The sequence below is a fragment of the Rhinolophus sinicus genome, linkage group LG01 (assembly GCF_036562045.2).
Source record: "Rhinolophus sinicus isolate RSC01 linkage group LG01, ASM3656204v1, whole genome shotgun sequence".
Taxonomy (NCBI): Eukaryota; Metazoa; Chordata; class Mammalia; order Chiroptera; family Rhinolophidae; genus Rhinolophus; species Rhinolophus sinicus.
The window spans coordinates 127,085,893-127,109,572 of record NC_133751.1 but is presented as its reverse complement, the minus strand read 5'-3'; the positions used below and the strand labels follow the sequence as shown (position 1 = coordinate 127,109,572).

The following is a 23,680-nucleotide window of genomic DNA, read 5'->3' as shown; positions in this document are numbered from 1 at the left end:
CGAGTCCCTGGGGCTGCAAGGGCAGCAGCAGCCATGGCAGGGACTCGGGAACCTTTCCCCTGCCTCCTCCGCTAGGCCTCCAGGGGTTTGCTTTTCACATGGCCCCCGTGTGGGGGCGGTGGGCACAAGGTAGGGGATGCAGCTGCAGCCGCAGCGACGGGCCAGGAGAGCCGGACTCCCTCGGAACCCGACCTCCCCGCGGACTGGCAGTAGCAGGAGAACCTCGGCGGGGCCCTGGCTGGAGCGCCGACGGCTCTGAGGAGAAGAAGGCCACCTTCTCACACACCACATCTCTCCCCTGCCTGCCTCCTTCTCCGTTAGCGCTACCGGTTGGCGGGCGGGGGAGGGGAGCGAGGCGCGTTATTCCCGGGGAGCTGGAGAGGGGGAGGGGAGGGCATCTCTTACCCGCGTTACTGAGGAGGAGGAGGCGGCTGGAGTGCGGCGCAGCGGGGCGACGGCGGGGCTGGGTGGGTGCAAGTACGAGTCTTACGAAAGGGAATTAACCCCATCACCAGCCCGGACACCGGCTCCAGCGGCGGCCGGGGCTGGCAGAATCCCGCCCCTTCCCACCACGCACTAGCCCCACCTTTTCGTTCTCTTTGAGGGGCAGTCGACAAATCATAGGCTGTACGTTTTCGGAGTGACATGAGCATTATCCAATCACACCTGGACATACTGCCTTCTCTCCACCCCTTTATCTCCTCTCCGGCCGCGGGAGAGCCATGCCAAGTCTTCCTCCACCCTCAAGGGAAAAAGAACCAATCGGTGGTTAGTAACCGCCCTTGAAGGACGCAAAGGACAACCAATGGGAAAACTAAGAGGACAGCCATTTTGCCCACTTGTAAAAGAGCCACCTTTTCCCACGAGTTGGAGCCTGAGGTGGGGGAGTTCTGGGAGTTTTTACTGAATTGGAGATATTAGAAAGACAACCATATTTCTTCAAGGAACATTTGTAATGCTTTGTAGGAATAAAATAAAATTTTCATCCTTCATGTGCTGGGAAGTCAGGAATGCTGTTTAAAAGCGTGGCTCCTCCCCTTAGCGGTAACGGGTTCTAAGCCCAACACCTGGTTTCTCCAGCCTCAGTGGGGTGGAAGGCGGAGTGATTGCCCTTTTTGGACAGGGGCGGACTACATTGCCCAGCGTGCTTTGCCCCTGCCCATAACCTTTCCTCCGTTTACTTCCCCCGGTTCCTGACGGTAATTGTAGTTCCTCAGAAGGTACCCATGCTGCCCCGCTGGCCAATGAAAAGGGACAAACTTTTGAATGATTTGGAGTTTAGGGTGGAGAACTAGTTGTTACGAGGCTGTGGTGAATTCTTTTTGCCACCGTAACAGAAGAGAGAAGGATAGAAGAGGAAGGTGATCAGAGAAGAGTTTTCTCATAACGTAAGGGTTTTGTAATCCTGGTATTTGAACTCTTACTTTCGGTGTGTTTCTCTTAAGTCACTTCCGCTTTGGGGCGGACACCAGCCAAACCTGTGGCGGGAGTTGGAGATTCTTCAGCGAATACACCAGGTGTGGCCGTCTGGGAGTGGCGTGGGGGGCAAGTCTGTATTTTCTTGCGTGAGAGATAGGTAGTTGAACGGAATGTAATTGCATTTTAGGAAAGAGTGAAATGGGATGGGTTGGTTCCCAAGTCCATAATGCTGTTCTCCACCCCAAGTCTTCAATCCCAGAGTCTAATTTTTTTTCTTGGTTTTTGACTTGCTCACTATTAGATTGCACCCACGTGTTTGTAGAGGGTGCCTCTAATACCTTTACCCCTGTCGGTGCGTGAAGCATGGCTTCATGTCGTCACTGACTGTACACAACTCTCAAGTTCTGAGCTAATTCCTCCCACTTTTACAGACTTACAAAGCTGGTTCCTAAGAGAAAAGCTACAGAAGGGCTAGGTTTAATAATCAAGAATGGTGCCTTTCCCAGTCGACGACGGTGCCAACTATAATACACCGATGAATAAAGGTATCATTGAAATACTTAGGAGCCCATAGTCTAATACGTTTAGCTCAGTAGGCCCCGGTTCATGCCCCCGTCGGATGCAAAGTCGAGTGTATCTTTGCTGTTGGAGTTCCCTTTGAGGTGCCTTGGGAAACTCATTGAATAAAGGAGACGCAGGAGGAGGTATCAGAAAAGGTCTTTCCCCCTCAAGCCTACTGGCTTTCATTCTTAAACTCTTTTCCCCATCATTTGACTGAGACTTTTTCAGATAAATTCTATTTCAGTTTTTCCTATGGTTTCACTGAGACTTACTTTTATAAATCATCTTGTAAATGTTTATTGAGCATTTACACTACATTCGGCGCTATACCAGACTTTGGGGATACAGCAGCGCTAAAAAGACTGGCTCCTTGTCTAATATCAATGCGGAAGACAGAGGCCAAACAAAAATTAATGGCAACATTACTCAACATTACTCGTTCTTTTAATCTGTCTCTAAATTAAGTCTTCATTAGTCATGTTTTGTGTGTTGATTCCATCACCTCTTTCCATTCTACCTGTGAATTAGAATAAGTGTATTTTCTCTTTTTATTAATTTTTTTTTTCCTTAAGCACTAATAAGTCTGTCAAATACTCATGAGTGGTGTTTTTGCACCAACTAGATGATACATTTTATATTCTAACCCTACATATGGGAAAGTAACCATACCTTTCAGCCAACAGTGTTGTGTGTCCACCAAACAGTTGTCTCTTGTTCTTTAATTCAATTGAAATTTTCTGTATAATTTAGTGGTATAGTCTTCTGTAGATACTTAGTTTTTTGTTGTTGTTGTGAGCTTCTTCTAGTGTAAATCAATAAATAGTGATGGCCATCATTTTATTGAGTGTTTCGTCTGAGCCAGAAATGATGTTTTAGTGCTTTAAGTACATATTTTCGGTAATATTCTGGAAGTATTGTTACTTGATATTTTATGGTTAAAGAAAGTGGGGCTCAATGAAGTTCAGTAAGACTTTAAGGCCTCGATCAGTAAATTTTGGAGCTGAGATTCATATCCAGATCTGTCTCATTCCATTCCTGCCTTTCAAATACTTATTAATCTCCCAAGATACGCCAGACATACAGTGAAAGAGAAATGTAAAATTTCATCCCAGTATTCTGGAACCAAAGGTGGCAGTCACTTCTTTTTTTGAGCTATCCTTTGCCATGGATATAATACCTATCCTTTGTATTTAAAAACAGGAAAATATAAAAAATGAAAATAAATGTCATCTGTCATCCTATTACCCAGAGATACCACTACCGTATTTCCCCGAAACTAAGACCTAGCCGAACAATCAGCTCTAATGCGTCTTTTGGAGCAAAAATTAATAAAAGACCCGGTATTATATTATATTATTCCGGGTCTTATAGTAAAATAAGACCGGGTCTCATTAATTTTTGCTCCAAAAGACGCATTAGAGCTGATTGTCCGGCTAGGTCATATTTTCGAGGAAACACGGTATTAAATTTTAGTGACTATCCTTACAGTGTCTCTCTCTTAAAGGTACAGACATGTATGAATTTTACTTTGCTCTTTTGTAAACCTTTTAAACTCAACAATAGGCTGTGGATATGACTGAGTAAATATCTGTTATCATTTTTGATGGCTATCTGGTATTTCATTGTATGTCTCTAACAATCAGTTCCTAAATTTGCTGTCTTAACCATTTTTTTTAAGTGAATATGAGGTAGGATAATTAAGTTCGTGAACTAATCCTAGAAAAGTGCTACGTCCCTTATTGCTGAATATCACTACGGTCACCTTCGAAGTACTCCCCTTGGGAAGCTATGCAAAGACGCTAGCACCTAGTCCACCCTTCAAAGCAATTTTGGAACTCTTTCTGGAATGGCCATCAGAGCTGTCGTCCTATTACCTTTGATGTCCCGGATGTCATCAAAATGTCTTCCTTTCAATATTTCCTTTATCTTCAGGTAAAGAAAGAAGTCATTGGGGGCCAGATCAGGTGAGTAGGGAGGATGTTCCGATAGTTATTTGTTTACTGGCTAAAAACTCCCTCACAGACAGTGCCGTGTGAGCTGGTGCGTTGTCGTGATGCAAGAGCCATGAGTTGGTGGTGAAAAGTTCAGGTCGTCTAACTTTTTCACGCAGCCTTTTCAGCACTTCCAAACAGCAAACTTGGTTAAATGTTTGTCCAGTTGGTACAAATTCATAATAAATAACCCCTCTGATATCAAAAAAGGTTAGCAACATTGTTTCAACAAGTTCGCAAACTTAATTGTCACCCCTGGTACTACAGTTGTGTTAAGTATATGCACTTTGTCGTGCAACAGATTTCTGGAACTTTTTCATCTTGCAAAACTGAAACTGTACTCATTGAACAACAACTCCCCTTTTACCCTCCCGCAGCTCCTGGCAACCACCATTCCACTTTCTATTTCTATGAGTTTGACTATTTTAGGTGCCTCATGTAAGTAGAATCATGCAGTATTTGTCCTTTTGTGAGTGGCTTATTTCAGTTAGCAGCATGTCCTGAAGGTTCATCCATGTTGGAGCATATGACAGAATTTCCTTCTTTTTTTAATTCCGAATAGTATTCCATTGTATGTATATGTATAAGTGTTCCATTTTATTTATCCATTTATCTGTCAATGGACGTTTAGATTACTTCCTCCTTTTGGCTGTTGTGAATAATGCTGCAGTGAGCTGGGTGTGTAAACATCTATTCAAATCCTGTTTTCAGTTCTTTTGGATATATACCCACAATTGGGTTGCTGGATCAATTATTAACTTTTAAGAGCAAGAGTGCTATGAGCTCCATATTTGTATGCTTGTCTGATTATCCCTTAAATCTAACTTTTTAGAAATAGGATTATTTAGCCACAAATACTCTGTGATTCCTAAATTGCTCTTTAGAAAGGTTGTTCCCATTTTCTTTCCTACTTACAGTGTTTGAGAGCACCCATTTCCCATCTTTTATTCTATCCAATCTGATAGAAAGTGATCCCTCATTAACTTAATTTGTAGTTAAATTCTGTTGATGTTAAGCCATATCCATGTCATCTATTGTTTAATTTCTTTTGAGTAGCCTGTTGCTACCTCTCATAGTCTAATACTTTTAAAGGAATTACTTCTTAGGTTTTTAACTCTTTGTCATGTAGTTTGAAATTCTTTACTCCCATTTTGAGATTTGTCGTTTTGCTTTTCAATGATGTTTTTCCATGACATAGCTTAAATTATTTTAGTGGTGAAATCTTTTTATAGTTTCTAGTTTATTTGTGATGCTTAGAAATTAGATAATAAAAATAACATGTATATATAAATTTTTATGTGTTTTTACATTTAATTTACAATTTATATATACTTGGTTTTGTTTGGACTCTGTTATCTTTTATCATTCTGTCTTTTCTTTAACGTATACATACCCATTATCTTAGTTTCTGTAACTTTATGTTTTGATATTTAGTAGGTAAAGTGTGCTTCCACTCTTTTTTAGACATTTTCTTGTCATTCATACATTCTTTTGTATTATTAAATGGTTTTTGGTGTCATTTTGTCAAATTTAAAATAAATCTCTGTACTTTTATATTTTAACAAAATACAAGTTTGACATTTATATAGATACTGAATACCAAAAGAAAGGAAAGTATTTCAATTTATATTAACAATACAAAATTTTTCATGTAGGTATAGTCAAGGCTCAATGGGGCATTCTGTGTTCTGTAAAACGTTTTTATTACAGAACTGGATCTAAATGGTTACAGTTTAATAGCACATCTGATTTTTTAAATTATATAATCATTTCTGTACAAGACTTCCATTTTATAGGTGGCTTTCTGTAGCACCTGATAACTTCTGAATGCTTATCTCTAGTTGGTAAACTTTTTATCCCACTATACCTCATAGCCTTTTCCCAGTATTTCAAATTCAATATGTCCCCAAAATCTGTTCCTCTTTTACTTATTCTGTCTCATTTGTTTATTTGGTAAGGAAATACTTACCAAGCTTCTACTAAGAGAGGTAATGGCTAAGAGAATAGGCTCCAGGCTCCTGAGGTTTGATTCTCAGTTCTGCCACGTACTCCTCGGATGACCTTGGGTAGATTAGTTAGCCATCTGTGCCTTAGTTTCCTTATCTATAAAATAGAGATAATGAAATACCTGTGTCACAGGAGCATTGAATGGCTTCATATATGTAAAACACATAGAGTAGTTTCTGGCACGTAGTATGTGTTGGTTTTTGTTAATATTGTTTCTATTGACCTGGCTGGTGCTAGAGTGCTGAAGGAAAACAGTGATGAACAAGACAGTTTTTGGTCTTTGAGCTTATAAAGGCATTCTAATGAGGGAGAGATAAATTCAAGTAAGCAGATAAAAATAATTGCCAATTACTGTAAGTGCTTTAGGGAAACCAACTAATATTAAGGAACATGTGGGGGAGTCCAGCTGGGAGCTATTGCAGTATTCTAGTTGAGCAGTGAGAGCTTGGGATAGGTGATGGCAATGAAATTGGAAAGAAATGGACTTTTGAGATATATTTTAGGAATAATTAATGATTAATAATAAGGGGATTTAGTTTGGTGGTTAAGGGAGAAAGAGAAAAAAAGAATGGTTTGAGTAACTTGCATGATTGTACTATTTCTGAGAGAGTAGGGAGTATACAAATTTGGAAGAAAAATCAACGCATTGGTTTTGGACATTTAGACTAGAAACGTCTATGAGATATGCAAAATGTCAGGTAGGTAATTAGATGTAGGAATCTGAAGCTAAGAGATTGTAAATTGTATTATCTGGACTATTCGTGATATTACCTGGACAGCCTCCTAAAAGGTTGCCCCTGCCCCTGCATCCATTATTCCAAATTTGACAACGTAATCTTTGTAAAACAGTGACCTGATTAAATTCTAGGAAAAGTTCCCAGTTTCTTACAAAATAAAGTCCCAACTCTTTTAACATGGCATATAAGAACCTCCCTGACATGGCCTGTTTTTCACTTCTTTGCCACTTTTCACAAGCATCTTATTTTTTAGCTATAGTAAACTGTTTAGAATTTTCTGAATCTGTGCTTTGCAAATATGGCTTCTTTCTCCCTAGTATATCTTTATCTTGATTCTCCATCTGCAAACTCCACTTCTCCTTCAAGTTTCAATTTAAGGGTAACATCAAATATTTAAACAAGGTCTACTATGTACCAAGCATTTTTTCTCCTAAGTGAAGCCTTCTTTGATGGCTTGCTATGTTACCGAGTCAACACTCCCAGGGAGGTATGGTATTCTTATATATACTTCTTTTATAGCACTTGTTGCATTGTGTTGCAATTATTTGTTGTAACTCCTATGTTTTTGTCCTAGATTGGGCTGGAAGGTGAGGCTACAATGACACAAATTCATCTTTGTACCCTTGGTAGCTTCTTCAATGCCTGGTACATAGTAGGCACTCAATAAGTATTTGTTGAATGAGTGATTTTAAGAGGCAGTGTTGTATAATGGCAAAAATTCAGAATTTTACTGAATTTTTACTGAGTTCCAGATTTAGCATCACCAGGTACTAACTGGTGATAAGTTTATATCTGTGAACCTCCGTTTTCTTGTCCTTAATGTGAGGATAATACTACTTATCTATGTGAGTTATTTTGAGAATTACAGGAGATTTTATAATATTTCCTAGTGCAGTGCCTCTCAGAAAGAGATCACTCAATAAGTGGAATGTTTTAATCATTATTCTGAAAATAATTGCTTATAAAATGAAAGATTTTAGCATCCTTGCTTTTAAAGTAGTTAGATATTAGTTTAAAGTAGTTTAAAGTAGTTAGATATTAGTAGGCAATTTTTAAAGCTCCATAAGTGACTTTAGAAATATATAATTCTATAATTTACTGAAATTGATCTTTCATCATTTTAGAATATTTAATTTTACTCACAAAAGCATGATTTTAATTCATTAAATGTAGGTTGTAGCTTACTAACAATCTTTAAATGTAGCTATATCAGATATAAACATGTAAATAGAACGTACACTGTAATTAAAGCATGGAGTATGTTAAAATATAAAATAGATACATTCCCAAGTCCTGATCAAATCTGAAGAGTTTCTGTGATGAGCATATGACTGTAGAATCACTTTGAAAATATTTGAGTAGATAAGAGGACATCTTCATTGACTACCTTTTCAAACTTATAATCACAACCTGGGTTTTTTTTGTGAGTCTGTGGTTTCTGGAATCCATGTAGAGCTGTCCAACAGACCTCCATATTCATTATTTGTAGAAACTGGCAATTTATTCAAGCCAAATTTGCATTCCCAATAAGGAACTTGGAATTACTTACATTCCAGATGTAACTCATGGTTACATCTGTGCTTACTAAACTGGGAAAGAGTATTTCCTAAAGTTGCAAGCGTCTAGTTTTCTTCCCTCACCCCTGTCCAGTTGTGTCTTATTATCAGTGGAATGGGAGAAGGAGTGAATAATCAAATCTTTTATCCTAGGTCACCCAAGATGTCTTTAAGATATTTCATTTTCACAACATTTACTGATTGTGTCTATGTAGCCAGATTACCATAGTAATTAGAACCATTTCCACTGATAATTTTAGTTTGACTAGGATGAGTTTATAAAATTTAGTTACCTAGATTAACTGAATTTGTTTTTAAATTGAGCAGATTTCCTTGGTACTATGTATTAGGAAGAATTTTCCATGGTAGCCCTCCTTTCTATCTTAGAACTTTCTAGAGTATTCTAATACCCTAATATGAAGCCCTAATCTTGTATATAGTACACTATCTCCCTCTAACCTTAATCACTGTGCAAACTGTGCAATTTCCCGGCTATACCTTGAATTGGGTGGCTTCTACATTTGAATGTGCAGCCCAGCTGAACACAACGTGCTAGTTTCTTAGTTCCTGGCCTGCCTTGTCTCCTGTGAACTGTGTTTCCACACTAGTTTCGCTATGCACTCTTAGGGTCCACCTCATACTTTCTCATCCCTAGGAAGTATTCTACCTTTAAACTCTCTAATCACGGTCCACCTGTACTTTGTACCTTTAAAAACAAATAATATTAAATGCTTAGTGCCACACACACTGCTCTCGATACATGGACTACACCAGGAAATAAAAATCTCTGCCTTTATGCAGCTTACATCCTACGTAGTAGGGAGAGACAGACAATAAACAAAGAATGTAGTAAGTAAGTTATGTAGTGTTTTACAAGGTAATATGTGCTTTAGGAAAGAAAAAGGGCAGAGAAAAGATAATAGGGAGTTGAAAATTTTTTTGTTTCATTTTTTAAAGTTTTAAACTTTATTCAAAATAATTTAAGAGTTACAGAAAGTCACAAGAATAGTGCAAAGAACTCCCATATGTCATTGACTCAGAATCACCTATTGTTAATGTTTTGCTACATTTACTTTAGAATTCTCTCAAAAATGTGTAATGCTTTATGAATTTGCATGTCATCCTTGTGCAGGGGCCCTGCCTCTGTATCATTCCAATTTTAGTATATGTGCTGCTGAAGCAATCATGCAAGTTGGGCAAGTAAAGTTTTCACTGAGAAGTTGACTTTTCAGAAAAGACTCTTAAAAGAAGCAAGGGAGGTAGCCATGCAAATATCTAAGGGAAGAGTTGTATAGGCACATGGACCAGTTAGTTTAGAATCCAAAGCAGGAACATATAAGAATGTCATTGTGACAGTTTTCCTGAGGTGGAGAGGTAATAGGAGTGGTGGGACAGATTGTAGCAGCACTTGTAAACCATTAGTAGTGTTTTTTTGGAGTAAAATTGGGAGCCACTGAGGAGTTCTGAGAAGTGATATTGCTCAGACTTCCTTTATCTCACTGATTGCTGTACTGAGAGAATGGAGGGACTGAGGTGGACCCTGGGACATCAGATTCTTCCCAGGAATTCAGACAGATACGACAGTAGCTCAGATCAGGTGAATAGATTTGGAGGTGGTAGGAAATGTGGGATTCTGGGTATATTTTGAATGTAGATCCAACAGGAGCTGCTGATGGATTGGTTGTGCTGTATGAGACAAAGAGAGGAGTCAAGGAGTTGGTATAAGCAACTGGAAGGGTGAGTTGGGGAAGGCCAGGGAAGGAATAGTTTTGAGAGAAAGACCTAGAGTTCAGTTTTGGTCAAGTTAAGTTTGAGATGCCCATTAGACTGTTAAGTAGAGATGTTTGGTTAGATACACGAATCTGAAGTTCAGGAGAGGTCTTTCTCCATGTGTAAATGTTGGAGTCATTGCCATAGAGGTAATATTTAAAGCCATGAGACTAATGAGATCTCTAAAGGATAGAGCAAAGGATACTAAGAACTGAGTCCTTTTCTTTCTCCTTTCCCTTTTGCCTTATTCAACTAATGTGATTCCACTGTTCAATAAAATAGGAGGTAATAGGCCTATTTGTGCCTTTTCTGATCTGGCAGGGAAGGAAAGCTTTCAACATTTTACCTTAACTATGATGATTGCTGAAGGTTTTGGTAAGAATCTTTCATCACGTGAAGGAAGTTCTCTTATTTTTCTTTTTTATGTCAGGGAGCTTTTGCTCTGAATGGATTTTGAATTTTATCAAATGCTCCCCCCACCCCACTATTACAATGACCATACAAATTTTAAATTTTACTTGGTTGTTATTGAGAATTACATTGATTGAATTTTTTTCACAATATATTTCTTAACAGCTTAATTGAGATATAATTCACATACCATAAAATTCCCCCATTTTACAATTCTGTGGGTTTTGACATATTCACAGAATTGTGGAACCATCATCATGATCTAATTTTAGAACATTTTCATCACTCTAAAAAGAAACTCATTAGCTGTTGCTCTCTTGTCTCTGTTCCCTACTCTCCTCCATCCCTCGTCCCAACTCCAGTCCTAGGCAACCACTCATTTACTTTCTGTTTCGATGGATTCACCTATTCTGAACCTTTCATATAAATGGACATATATAATAATATGTGGTCCTTTGTGACTGGTTTCTGTCACTTAGCATGTTTTTAAGATTCATCCATGTTGTAGCATGTATCAGTATTTCATTCCTTTTATTGTCAAATAATAACTGTTATATAGATATACTACATTTTCTTTCTTGAGTCATCAGTTGGTGGACATTTGGATTGTTTCCACTTTTTAACTATTATGAATCGTGCTGCTCTGAAAATTCGCATGCAAGTTTTGTGTGGATGTATGTCTTCATTTCTCTTGGGTTTGTGCCTAGGAGTAGAATTTCCAATTTTATGGTAATTATATTTAACATTTTGATGAACTACCAGACTGTTTTCCACAGTGACAACACTTTTATACCTTTATACAAGCAGTGTTTGAGGGTTCTAATTTCTCCACACTTTTGTTAACACTTGTTATTATCTGTCTTTTTTATTTTAGCCACTCTAATGTATATGAAGTGGTATCTCAGTGTGGTTTTCATTTGCATTTCCTTAATGAATATGGATAATGAACATCTTTTCATGTGCTTATTAGCTATTTATATATCTTCTTTGGAGAAATGTCTATTCAGATCTTTTGCCCATTTTTAAATTGGGTTGTCTTTTTATTGAGTTGTAATCGTTCTTCATATATGCTGGATGCCAGTCCCTTTTCATATATAATTTGCAAATATTTTCTCCCCTTCTATAGGTTGTCTTCACTTTCTTTCTTTTCCTTTTTTTTTAATTGGGGAAGGAGAACAGGACTTTATTGGGGAACAGTGTGTACTTCCAGGACTTCTTTTTTTTCTAAGTCAAGTTGTTGTCCTTTCAATCTTAGTTGTGGAGGGTGCCGTTCAGCTTCAAGTTGTTGTCCTTTCAGTCTTAGTTGTGGAGGGCGCAGCTCAGCTCCAGGTCCAGTTGCCATTGCTAGTTGCAGGGGGTGCCATCCACCATCCCTTGTGGGAGTCGAACCGGCAACACTGTGGTTGAGAGGACATGCTCCAACCAACTGAGCCATTCGGGAGCTCAGTGGCAGCTCAGCTCAAGGTGCCGTGTTCAATCTTAGTTGCAGGGGGCGCTGCCCACCATCCCTTGTGGGACTCGAGGAATCAAACTGGCAACCTTGTGGTTGAGAGCCCACGCTCCAACCAACTGAACCATCCGGGAGGCAGCTCAGCTCAGTGTTCAATCTTAGTTGCAGGGGGCGCTGCCCACCATCCCTTGCGGGACTCGAGTAATGGAACTGGCAACCTTGTGGTTGAGAGCCCACTGGCCCATGTGGGAATCGAACTGGCAGCGTTTCGAGTTAGGAGCATGGAGCTCTAACTGCCTGAGCCACCGGGCCGGCCCCTGTCTTCACTTTCTTGATGGTTTTATTTACAGGACTAAAGTTTGTAATTTTACTTGTGTCCAATTTATCTGTTTTTTCTTTTATTGTTTTTATTTTTGCCATGGTATTTGAAGAAATGATTGTATAACCCAAGGTCACGAAGATTTACTCTTATGCTTTCTTTTAAGTGTTTTATAGTTTTAGCACTTACATTTTAGTCTTTGATCCATTTTGTGTTAATTTTTTTATATGGTGTAAGTTAGGGGGTACAACTTTGTTCTTTTATATGTTGATGTCTAGTTGTTTCAGCACTATTTCTTGAGAAGACTGTCATTTTCCTATTAAAGTGTTTTGGCACTCTTGTTAACTGACCATAAATGTAAAGGTTTATTTCTTAAGTCTTAATTCTATTTCTTTCTCTCTTTATCTCTTTCTCTCTTCCTTCCTTCCTTCCTTGCTCCCTCCCTCCCTTCCTTCCTTTCTTTCTTTTCTTGCTTTCTTTCTGCTAGTACTACACTGTCTTGATTATGTAGTGTCATTGGAAGTTTTCCTGGAAGCAACCAGGAAGTATAAATTCTCCAACTTTGTTCTATTTCAAAATTGTTTTGGCTATTTTGGGTCCCTTGCATTTCCACATGAATTTTAGGATCAACTTGTCATTGATTGAGCTTTGGAAGTTGAACCAGCCTATCATTCCTAAAATAAGCCCATTTTAGTCTTGATATCTTAGTCTTTTAATTTATTGCTGTATTTGGTTTGCTAATAGTTTGCTTAGTTATGAATATGAGAAAATGGCCTGTATATATATATTTTTTTTTTCTTGTATTGTGCTTGTCAGATCAAGTTTACACTGACTTCATAGAATGAGCTTGAGAAGAATATTTCTGTCTTTGCACCAAGTGACTCATTTGTTTCTTTTGTTCTTCAAATCTTGCATATCATTATAGATTTTTAATCTGCTTGTATAATCAATTACTGAGAGAAAGGTATTAAAATCTCCCACTATGGTTATATTAATAGATTTGGCTATTCTTTTTTTTCTGTCAAATTTTCCTCTTATTTCTTTTTGTTTTGCCTTATATTTTTATATATTTTGAGGCCATGCTTATCTTTCTAGTAAATTAAACTTTTTATCATCATAAAATACCCTTCTTTATTTCTAATAATTTTTTTTAGCCTTCAACATTTGTTGTATGATATTAATAAAGCTAAACCAGCTATATTTTGGTATGTATAATGCCTATTTCCATTCTTTTACATTCAGTGTTTATGAATCTTATTTTACATGTGTCTTTTTAAAGCACAACATAGACATTAATTTTTAAGTCCCATATGATAATCTTTTTCTCTTAGTTGGCATTGTAGTCCATTTATGTTTAGTATCTCTTCTAGTTCACTAATGCTCTTTTTGTCTATATCTATTCTCCTGTAAATCCCATGCCATAAGTTCTTAATTAAAAAATAAAAATAAAATTATCTCCTCAATCCCTCTCACTGCTTGGAGGCTTAGGTAGTGGGATGTTAGTCCATCATATATCTAAGCTGACTTGTCTTCACTCAGAGCACCATGGGGATGGGTTGGCTGTCCATTAGTGCCTTCTGATTTTTGCTGAGTCAAACAATTAAAAAGAAAAATCATCTCCTCAAAGTACATAATTTCCTTGACCAGCCATTTGCTTATTATTCCCCAAGTAAATCTCTTGGTAGTATATTTTAACAATATCTGATTCTTATCAACACAGTTCTACTTACTTAAAAATACAGTAGTAAATTCCAATTGCCTTTTACCTCGTTGCGCCTGAGGGAGCAAGATGGGTCACCAGCAGCTCTCCTGGAGCCATCCAAGAAAATTCGGTCAGGGTTCTCGTTCTTGCTGCGTCTGCTCAAACTGGCACGGTCTAATCCGGAAATACGGCCTCAATATGTGTCGCCAGTGTTTCCGTCAGTACGTGTAGGATATAGACTTCATTAAGTTGGACTAAGTGAACTTCCATGAATGAATCATGCAAGCTAACTACCTTACAGCAGAAACAATGTCAGCTCTTTGTACATAACATAAAAAGGCTTCGATTATGAGTGTTTTGAAAAAAAAAATTCCAATTGAATTTGCCTCGTTCCAATTAGTTACAAAAATGTCATTTTGATCTTAAAGATTGAAAATTAAAAATTTTCTTTATTTTTTCCTCAAGTGTTGCTTATCAAGAGAATTGCATAGAAAATGAGTTCTGCTAGATTCTGCTTTTACTAAATTTTTCTAGCCAATAATTGAGGTGTTGATAATTTTGATAACATGGTATTAAAAGTTATATATGGCTGGTTCCATCTTAATTGCCCCCTCAACCTTGCTAAAAGTAAACTAGTATGTATACACTGAATAACCTTTTTTGCTAAATCTCTGAATTAAGTCCTTTACAGTTTTCATGGTGAGAGAGACATGCTCACTTATTATAACTGTTAGTTTTTGATAATTTAAAAAGAAAGTTAAGCCTGAATCTTTTGTTATTAATGTAACATTGCTTACAACTGACCTGTTGCAACAGATGAACCTATATGGCTTAATTACAAAATACTTTTTTATTATAATATTATAATTTTTAAACTTTAGAAAGATAGTTAAAATGGGAAAGGGCTTTTAAAAATTATTTTATTTTGAGTCTTAACTAAAACATTCATGCTCTAATAATCAGATTGTACCACATAGTTTTCAGTTTCTTATTTATTCAGTATCTATCTGAATCATCAGTGAGCCAGCCACAGCATAATTTTAGTTCAATAGATTTTTTCCTAAACGTTTTCATGTTATTTTAGATTTCTTTAATCTCATATTTAAATAATTGTTTTCTTTTATTTGTGACTATTGAAACAAACTTTTTATTAAGATGGCTTTAATTTCATTATTTTTACAAATATAGTGCCTGATTCTGTCCTCATAAAATAAATCATAAATTGTAATGTGACTTCACTGTAGCAGATATTTTTTTCTTGGAGTGTTTGTTAAATTTTTTTATGTTGTGAAAAAAGCAAAGGTAGCAGACAGTAAAATGGCTTTTGTATATTTTTCTTAGCTTCTTGCCAGTGCTCTATGCTGAAACCTGGTATCCCTTGTACCATTGACCTTAAAAAGTGCCTCTGAACCCCTACACTTCTGGAAAGTGTACCTGGTTCTTTATGCTGTTGCTACTCATGCCAGAACGGGTTTCACTCAATCCCTGCTCCTTTGAGTTTTGAATTTCTAGATTGAAGTCCAAAATGAGTATATCTGATTAGCAAACCCAACAAGGCAGGCTGGCAACACAGGAAACTGCAATTTCCAGCTTTTTTATTGGGAGGTGATGTCTGATTCCCACTCACATTTGTACTGTGAGGGAATTCCTAAGCATGGCAGAGGTCCCAGATGTTAGGTGGCCTCAAAGAATGGTATAATACAGATTCATCATCCTATGTTGACTCCCAAATGACATGTATCTAGCATCATTCTCTCCCTAGAGTTCCAGACATACGTATTTCTGAGCCTATTTGGCATTTCCATTTCATATTTTATAGCCAACTCTAACTTTATATACATATTTCTAGAAGACCTATTGATTTTTTTGTCCCAAATCCATTTCTTCCTTAGTCTTTAACATCTCAGTAAATTGCATCAGCTCAATCCCTCTAAATGTACATCTTGCTTTCACATTTCCCTCATTCTCCACATGGACGCCGTCCACAAGTCCTTTTGGCTTTACCTCTGATACATTTCCCCAGTCACTCCAGGTCCATTGCCAAAGATGATTCTTGCCTTGTCTATTGCAGCCTGATAAGGTTTCTTGTTTTCTTGCTTTCTCTGTTTTGAACCATTCTCTATTCTTTCCTCAGTGTTGTTATTACTAGGAATACCCACTCATTGGTGAGGACCTTATCAGACGGGGCTGAGTCGTAAATCATTTCTAAATCCAGTTGCCTACTGAAGCAGTGGAGGTTTTGTGGACTGGCCGTGTCCCATAGGAGTTGTATTCTTTGCCTTTCTATTTATAGCCTTTGTCCTCCACCGGCAGTTTTTGAAATGTAAGTCAGACTGTGTCACTCCCCCGCTTGAAACTCTCCAGTAAGAGCTGTCCAAGACACTTTCAGTGTAGATGGAAGTGTTTTCTATCTGCACGGTTCAGTATGATAGCCACTAGCCATATGTGGACTTTGAGCACTTGAAACGTGGTGGATGCAACTGAGGAGCTGAATTTTAAATTTTAATTAAATTGAAATTGCCACATCTAGCTCATTCTGTGTTTCCCCGAAAATAAGACCTAGCCAGACAGTCAGCTCTAATGCATCCTTTGGAGCAAAAATTAATATAAGACCTGGTCTTATAGTAAAATCAGACTGGGTCTTATGTTATATATTATAGTAATATAACACCAGGTCTTAAATTAATGTTTGCTCTAAAAGATGCAGTAGAGCTGATTGTTCAGCTAGGTCTTATATTTGGGGAAACAGGGTAGTATGTTGGATAGCACAGCTCCATTGGCTTCCCTTCATTCTTAAAATAGAATCCAAGTCCTTATCAAGGCCTTGTATGACTTGACTCTTGCTTATCTCAATAGCTTCATCTCATACCATTCTTTCTCTTGACTCAGCTACGTTGGCCTCCTTTCTGTTGCTAGAAAACACGAGCTCTTTCTCAATTCAGGGCCTTTGCTCCTGCTGTCTCCCGGGAACGCCCTTCTCAATGTTGAGCCTGGTTGGCTCTTTCACATACGTCAGACTGTCGCCCTACCTAACGTGGCCCTTGCCCTCAGAAGTTCATAATATTTGTCTCTACTGTAATTAATCACCTTGTTCATTTGTTTGTTTATTATTAGTCTCCTTCTCAACAGTGTAAGCTCTGTGAAGGTGTGGTCCTTGCTGCTCTAGATTGTGGCATGTACTATCTATTTGTTATTAATAAATACTTGTTGAATATTTAAGGTTCTTAGACATTGGACACAGAAGTTGATGACTTTTTGAGGGTCAAGGGGGAGCTAAAGTTTTATAACTCTGAGAGTAGCCTTTGAGCAAAAAGCAAATTTGTTTTAAAGATGGAATGCAGCTATGTATAAATAGATGAAAGCTGCAATCTAAATACAAAGTATTATGATTAGAGAAGCTTTATAGTTTAGTGATTTAATAGGACTTTTTCTTGTAGAGTTCTAAGAATTTACAGATATGTGAAATTTTTATGTGGTTGAAAATTAAAATTACATCTGTGGAAACCCAGTGGTGAGGAAGGCGCTAATCAAGCAGTGTTTATACTGTGGGTTCAACGGATTCAAAAATTCATTTTAATATTTAAAAATCAATCTCATTTAATAATGTTGAGTATATTGTTATAAATTTGGAGTTGATGTCTTTGTATCTTGTCATTTTAAAATGCAGTTTTACTCCATTCTTAGAAAATCTGGTGTGATATAAAAATATGTAAGTATAAAAGGATTAATTATAAAAGGATTCATCTTTCTATAGCAGAATCATCCCTTACTATCAAAATTATTCAGTTTGTTAAAATGTAGTGGATTTATAACTTTTCAGTAATATATTTATTGATTAAAATAAGGGGAAGGCTATAGTATGGCCCAGTTAGAAATACAAATGAAATAGAGGATGGTGAGGTTTTAGAGAGTGCATTAAGTAATTGCTTTTGGACTCAGTGCTCTGAATTTTCTTAATAGCTTATTCTGGGAACATGCTTTAACCAGTTCATCTCTATGTGGATAGTTTATCAAGGCTCCTGATAAGTACTTTAATATTATTTATGTTTAGTTCTCTAATATATTTAGTAATATGTGTTTCCCCTACCCCTCCTCTTTTGTGATTTTGTTTTTAGGATCATCATGTCTAGAGTTCATAACTTAAAAAAGTCTCTTACACCTCAGATTTCTTCTTTGACAAGTGAATCTTATAGACAGCTGGATTATTTGCCTGACAAACTAAGAGCAAAGCTGCTTCCTTTCCAGAAAGATGGCATCACTTTTGCCCTCCAAAGAGATGGCAGGTAAGGTACTTTTTTCAAAACATGCCAGAAATGTTAAATCCCTGGTGAGTGTATAAAAAGCAAAGCTCTGTGCAAACCATTTGTATGAGTGTGTGTGTGTGTGTGTGTGTGTGTGTGTGTTTATAGTCTTCCCATTAATTTTCTTTTTATCGGATTCTGAAATAATTTTGGGATAGATGTTATTTTGCCTTTATTTGTGAGTGATATTTTAGTTGGCAATACAGTTCTCCTTTAGTAACCATTTTTTCCTTAGCACTTTGAAAGTTGTAGTCTGTTGTCTTATGGCCTCCGCAGTTGCCATTAAAAAGTGTGCCCTCAAGTCTGAGAATATTACCCTCCGGATGACTTACTAATAACAAAGAGAAAAATGACAAAATGGTTAATGTTGGTAATGCCAGTCGTGGGGCAGCTATACGCAGTGTGGTGCATAGTACACCATTCCTTAGTGGTGTTCTTCCTGGAAACACTTGACCGAATACTCGTGAGGAAACAGTCAAACCAGATCAAAATGTGGGACATTTTTTCAGGACAATTGACCTGAACTCTTCGAATGATTCAGGGTAATGAAAAACCAAGGGAAGTGGGGAGAATATTTTAAATTGAAAGAGTACTTCAAATGAAAGCTAGAACATCTGAAAGTCATGCATAAACTTTGATTAGGTCCTGGATAAGTACAAAGATAAATGTTAGAGGACATTTTTGGGATAACTGGGGAAATTTCATCCGGACTCTATTAGAGTGATGTTATTGAATTACTTTTGATTATGTTAGATGAGGTAATGGTGTTGTAGTTTAAAAGAATGTTCTTGTTCTTGGGAAATGCATGATAAAGAATTTTGGAATGAAGAACTCTGCTATCTGCTGCCTACTTTCTTGCTACCTTTTCACAAAAGGGTAGGACGTGTATCTCTAGAGAAACTTTGAGTGGGTCCGCCAAAATGTTAGTGGTGTGAATCTGGTGAGTGGTGTAAGTGAGTGTTCATTGTATCATTCTTTTGGCTTTTATATGAGTTTGAAAATTTTCTCCCCCAAATCCAAAAACACCCCAGAAAGGAATCAGTCTAATTTTCATTCCTTTTTAGATAATTTCTTTTATCTGTATCTGATATTAAAATTTTTCTCTTTGTCTTTGGAGTTCTGCAATTTCACTACAATTTATTCAGTATTATTTTTATTGTTTTAAAATTTTTCCTGTTTGGGATTATTGTGTATTTTAAATCTGGGATTTATGTCATATTGATTCTGGAAAATTCCCAGCTATTACATCTTCAAATACTGATTCTTAGCCATTCTCTTTATTATCTTCTTCTGCAATTCCAGTTAGACTTATACTTGACCTCTTCACTCTATCCTATGCTCCCATTAATGTCTCATATTTTCTGTGTCTGTGCTACATTATAGCTGTTTTTAAAGATCTCCCTTATCGTTCATGATTCAGTTCTAATCTGCTGGTTAACTCACCTATTCAGTTTTTAAACAACATTTTTAAATGATGTGTAACATACCTAAAAAAAGTGTGTAGATCTTAAGTGTACAACTTGAAGAATTTTCACAGTATAGCCATCACCAAGATCAAGAAATAGAATGACACTACCAGTATCCCAGAAAGCTTCCTCTTGCCCGCTCCCAATCACCACTCCCTCCCTCCTCTCCAAAGATGACTGCTGTCCTGCCTTCTAACACAATAGATTACCTTTACATATTCAACTGTATGATTATAATCATCCATATATACTCTTGTGTGTTTGACTTCTTTCACTCAACATCGTTGTGAGAACCTTCTATATTGTTGCATGTGGCTGTAGTTGGTTCATTCTCATTGGCATATAAAATTTCACTGTGTAAATATACCATAATTTATTCATTGACACTATCGTTGATGAGCATTTGGGTTATTTCTAGTTTGGGGCTCTTAGAAAAACAATGCTATGAACATACAAATCTTTCGGTGAATATGCATACACATTCCTGTTGGGCACATACCAAGAAGAGAAATTGTTGGGTCGTAAAATATGCACATATTCCACAAAGTAGCTACTGCCTTCATTAGTTTGTCAGGACTGTCTTAACGAAGTACCACAACAACTAGATGGCTTAAACACCGGAAATTTCTTGTCTCACAGTTCTAGAGCTAGAAATCCAAAATCAAGGTGTTGGCAGGGTTGATTTCTTTACAGGACTGTGAGGAAAGGATCTGTCCCAAATGTCTCTCCTTGGCTTGTAGATGGCTGTCTTCTTCCAGTGATTTTTCACCTCATTTTTCCTCTATTCCTGTCAAAATTTTCCCTTTTTAAAAGGACATCAGTTATATTGGATTAGGGCCCACCCTAATAACCTAATTTTAACTAGTAATTACATCTGCAATGACCCTATTTCCAAATTAGGTCATTTTTTGAGGTCCTGACTATTAGTACTTCAACATATGAATTTTGGAGGGGACACAGTTCAACCCCTAACTCGGCAAAATATTTTAAAAAGTGGTTGTACCAATTTATACTTGTACCAACAGTGTATAAGAGTTCCAGTTATACCACACCCTTACAGCACTTCATATTGTCTATACTTAATTTCATTTTAGATATTCTGGTAGGTATATAGTGATATTCATTGAGGTTTTCATTTAATTTTTCAGATGACAAATGAAGTTTAACATCTTTTCATATGCTTATTAGTCATTTGGAGATCCTCTTTTGTTAAGTGACTGCTTAACGTCTTACCTATTTTTCTACTGGGTTGTCTGCCTTTTTCTTATTGTTTTGTAGGAGTCTTTTGTCAGATTTATATTTTGATAAGGAGATGTGTTGCAAATAATTTTGCTCAGGCTATATAGCCTTTTCTCTCTTTTAATGATGTCTTTTGATAAGCAAAAGTTCTCAATTTTAATGTCATCTTAAATACTCTTTACCAGTATTGTTGTTTATAGCTGGCATTTTTTGCTTTCTATATTAAAAATGTTTGTTTACTATAGGTTGTGAAGATAATTTTCTATTTTCGTTTAAAAACTTTTTTTTTTTTCCATTTAAATCTGCAATCCACTTGGAATTGATTTTTTTATATGGTATGAGGTAGGGGTCAGGGTTTATTGATTATTTAATTTTGTATATACGTGTTTGATTGATCCATCTCAGTTTATTGAAAAGACCAACTTTCCCCCCTGCATTAGAGTGTGTCGCCTTTGTTATAAATCAAGTAATCTTATGTGTGTCTTTCTAGATAAATGCTCTCTAATGGAACTTTCTGCCATGTGGGAAATGTTTGTATATGGACTGTTTAATTTAGTAGTTATTAGTTACATGTGGCTACTGAGTTCTTGAAATGTGGACAGTGTAACTAAGGACTGAATTTTTAATTTTAACTAATTTTAATTAAATTTAAATAGTCACATGTCTAGTGGCTACCATATGAGACAGTGCAGGTATATACAGATTATTTGTTCTGTTTTTCTGAATGCAAATCTTTGTGTTAGTACCATACTTCTTAATTATCATAACTTTATAATAGATATTTTGGTATAAGGTAGCATAATCTTCCAGTTTTGTTCTTTCTTGGCTATTGATGGCTCTTTGCATTGCCCGTAAATTGTAGAACTCATCGATTTTCACGAAACAATTGGTGGGATTGTGAATGGGATTGTTTTGCATTTATAGATCAGTTTGGGAAGAATTGATATCTTTATAATATAGACTATTTTAATCCATGAATGTGAATTATTTAATTGCTCTCCGTTTATTTTCATCTGAGTTATTCTTCCTCTTATTTGTTTATTTTTTCAATAAGATTTTATGGTTTTCAGTGTATAGTTATTTCACATATATCATTGTATTTATTCCTAAGTATTTAATATTTTTAATGCTATTAATACTTGTCTTTTCCCCTCTCTGGCTGTTTTTAAGGTTTTATCTTAGTTTGGCTCTTCAACAGTTTTATTACGATGGGTCTACGTGTGGTTTTCTTTGAATTCATGGTTCTTAACCTGTAGGTTGATGTCATTCATCAGTTCTGGAAAATTACTAGCTGCTGTGTCTTCAAATATTGTTTTGCCCCATTCTTCTTTTTGGTCTCCAGTTATAACTATGTTAGACCTTTACTTGTCCCAGTATCTCTTGTTTTCCATATTTTCTTAATTTTTAAAATTTCTGTGCTTCAGTTGGATATTTTTTGCTTACCAATATTGTTATTTACTAATCCTATCTTTTGATGTTAAATTAAACTATTGAATTCTCTTAAGGAACAGACCACTATTCAAAATACCTGAAACGAAAACCCTTCTAATATGACTGAAACAAAAAAGCTGAATTTATTACTTGCCAAGCAAGGGAGAACTGTGCTTGTTAGACACAGGCTCTTTAAACAAAGCAAAAAGTTGGTATTGTTTCCGGCTTTGGGGAAGTCTGGAGACTTTAAAACGCTGGAGTGTTTAAGGATTTGGTGAATTTCAGAGTATAGTTTAGGAATTAGCTGACTAATGTCACAGAACAGTCAGTCCTTTCCTTTCTTGTAATTGGAGCATAGGAACATTTTATTTTCTGTTTCTGATGTCAGATAGTATATTTTTAAGTCCTAGAATATCCAGTTCCTGTCTGCCTGGTTATGTTGATAGTATCTTGTTTCTTGCCATGTTTTAAATCCATCTCTTATTTCTGTAAATATTTACAACATACTTATTTTACATATCTGAAGTACTTGGGAAGCTAATTTTGCTTTTTGTTGTTGTTGTTGATGTAATGGTTCATTTCCCAGTGTATTTTCTGATTTTTAAAAATTTTATTTAAAAAAATAGGTAATCTCAGAGGGTAAGAGGGGTGGGGGGTGGGAGACAAGGGTAAGGGGGATCAAATATATGGTGATGGAAGGAGAACTGACTCTGGGTGGTGAACACACAATGGGATTTATAGATGATGTAATACAGAATTGTACACTTAAAATCTATGTAATTTTACTAACAATTGTCACCCCAATAAATTTTAAAAATAAATTAAAAAAAAAAAAGGTAATCTTAATCTCTGAGCATCTTGAAGAAACTTAAAAAGTGGGTAAATTGTTTTGGGGGAGTTTGCAAAATTAAGTTCTTAGTTTAGGATTTTCCAGGCCACACATGCAGTTGATATTTAAAACCTCAAATTCATTTTCAGGTAGGCTTATGATTATGAATTTTTATTATATATTTTCACTCACGCTAAACTTTAAGTTTACTTATTGACTTTTTAAAAATTTTAGGTATGATTAAATTTAATAAAATGCACAGGTTTTAGGTGCAGTTCAATGAATTCTGACATATGTATATGCTTGTGTTTTTTACACACCTCAGGCAAGAGACAGTACACTTTCATCACCCGGAATAGGCCTCTTTATGATCAACTCTGTTCCCCTGAGTTAGGCAACCTCTGATCTGACTTCTATCACCAGAATGTATTTTTTTATAGTTACTTGATGTTCTCTTTATTTTTTAACTGTTTATTTTGAAATATTTCCAA

At 36.5% G+C, this 23,680-nt stretch overlaps 2 protein-coding genes, 1 non-coding gene and 1 pseudogene across 4 annotated transcripts in view; 3 read left to right on the top strand and 1 right to left on the bottom strand.

Moving 5' to 3' along the window:
* Nucleotides 1-1,242: 1,242 nt before the first annotated feature.
* Nucleotides 1,243-23,680, top strand: part of LOC141572203 (DNA annealing helicase and endonuclease ZRANB3-like) — a 114,638-nt gene continuing 92,200 nt past the window's right edge. Inside the window, exons 1-2 of one of the 2 annotated variants that reach the window (XM_074335603.1) lie at nt 1,243-1,388; nt 18,039-18,206. In XM_074335603.1, coding sequence (XP_074191704.1) covers nt 18,046-18,206 — 161 coding nt within the window. In that variant the 5' untranslated portion in view covers nt 1,243-1,388; nt 18,039-18,045. The other variant, XM_074335598.1, reaches the window with a different exon arrangement.
* Nucleotides 9,359-9,454, bottom strand: LOC141568026 (U6 spliceosomal RNA; annotated as a pseudogene).
* LOC141568113 (small nucleolar RNA SNORA79) lies at nt 13,681-13,823 on the top strand. Its single transcript, XR_012491130.1, has one exon. It is a non-coding gene; the product is annotated as a small nucleolar RNA SNORA79 (small nucleolar RNA).
* On the top strand, nt 14,004-14,276 carry LOC109447122 (small ribosomal subunit protein uS14). Its single transcript, XM_019731161.2, has one exon. The coding sequence runs from the start codon at nt 14,011-14,013 to the stop codon at nt 14,152-14,154; it is 144 nt and encodes a 47-aa protein (XP_019586720.1). The 5' UTR covers nt 14,004-14,010; the 3' UTR covers nt 14,155-14,276.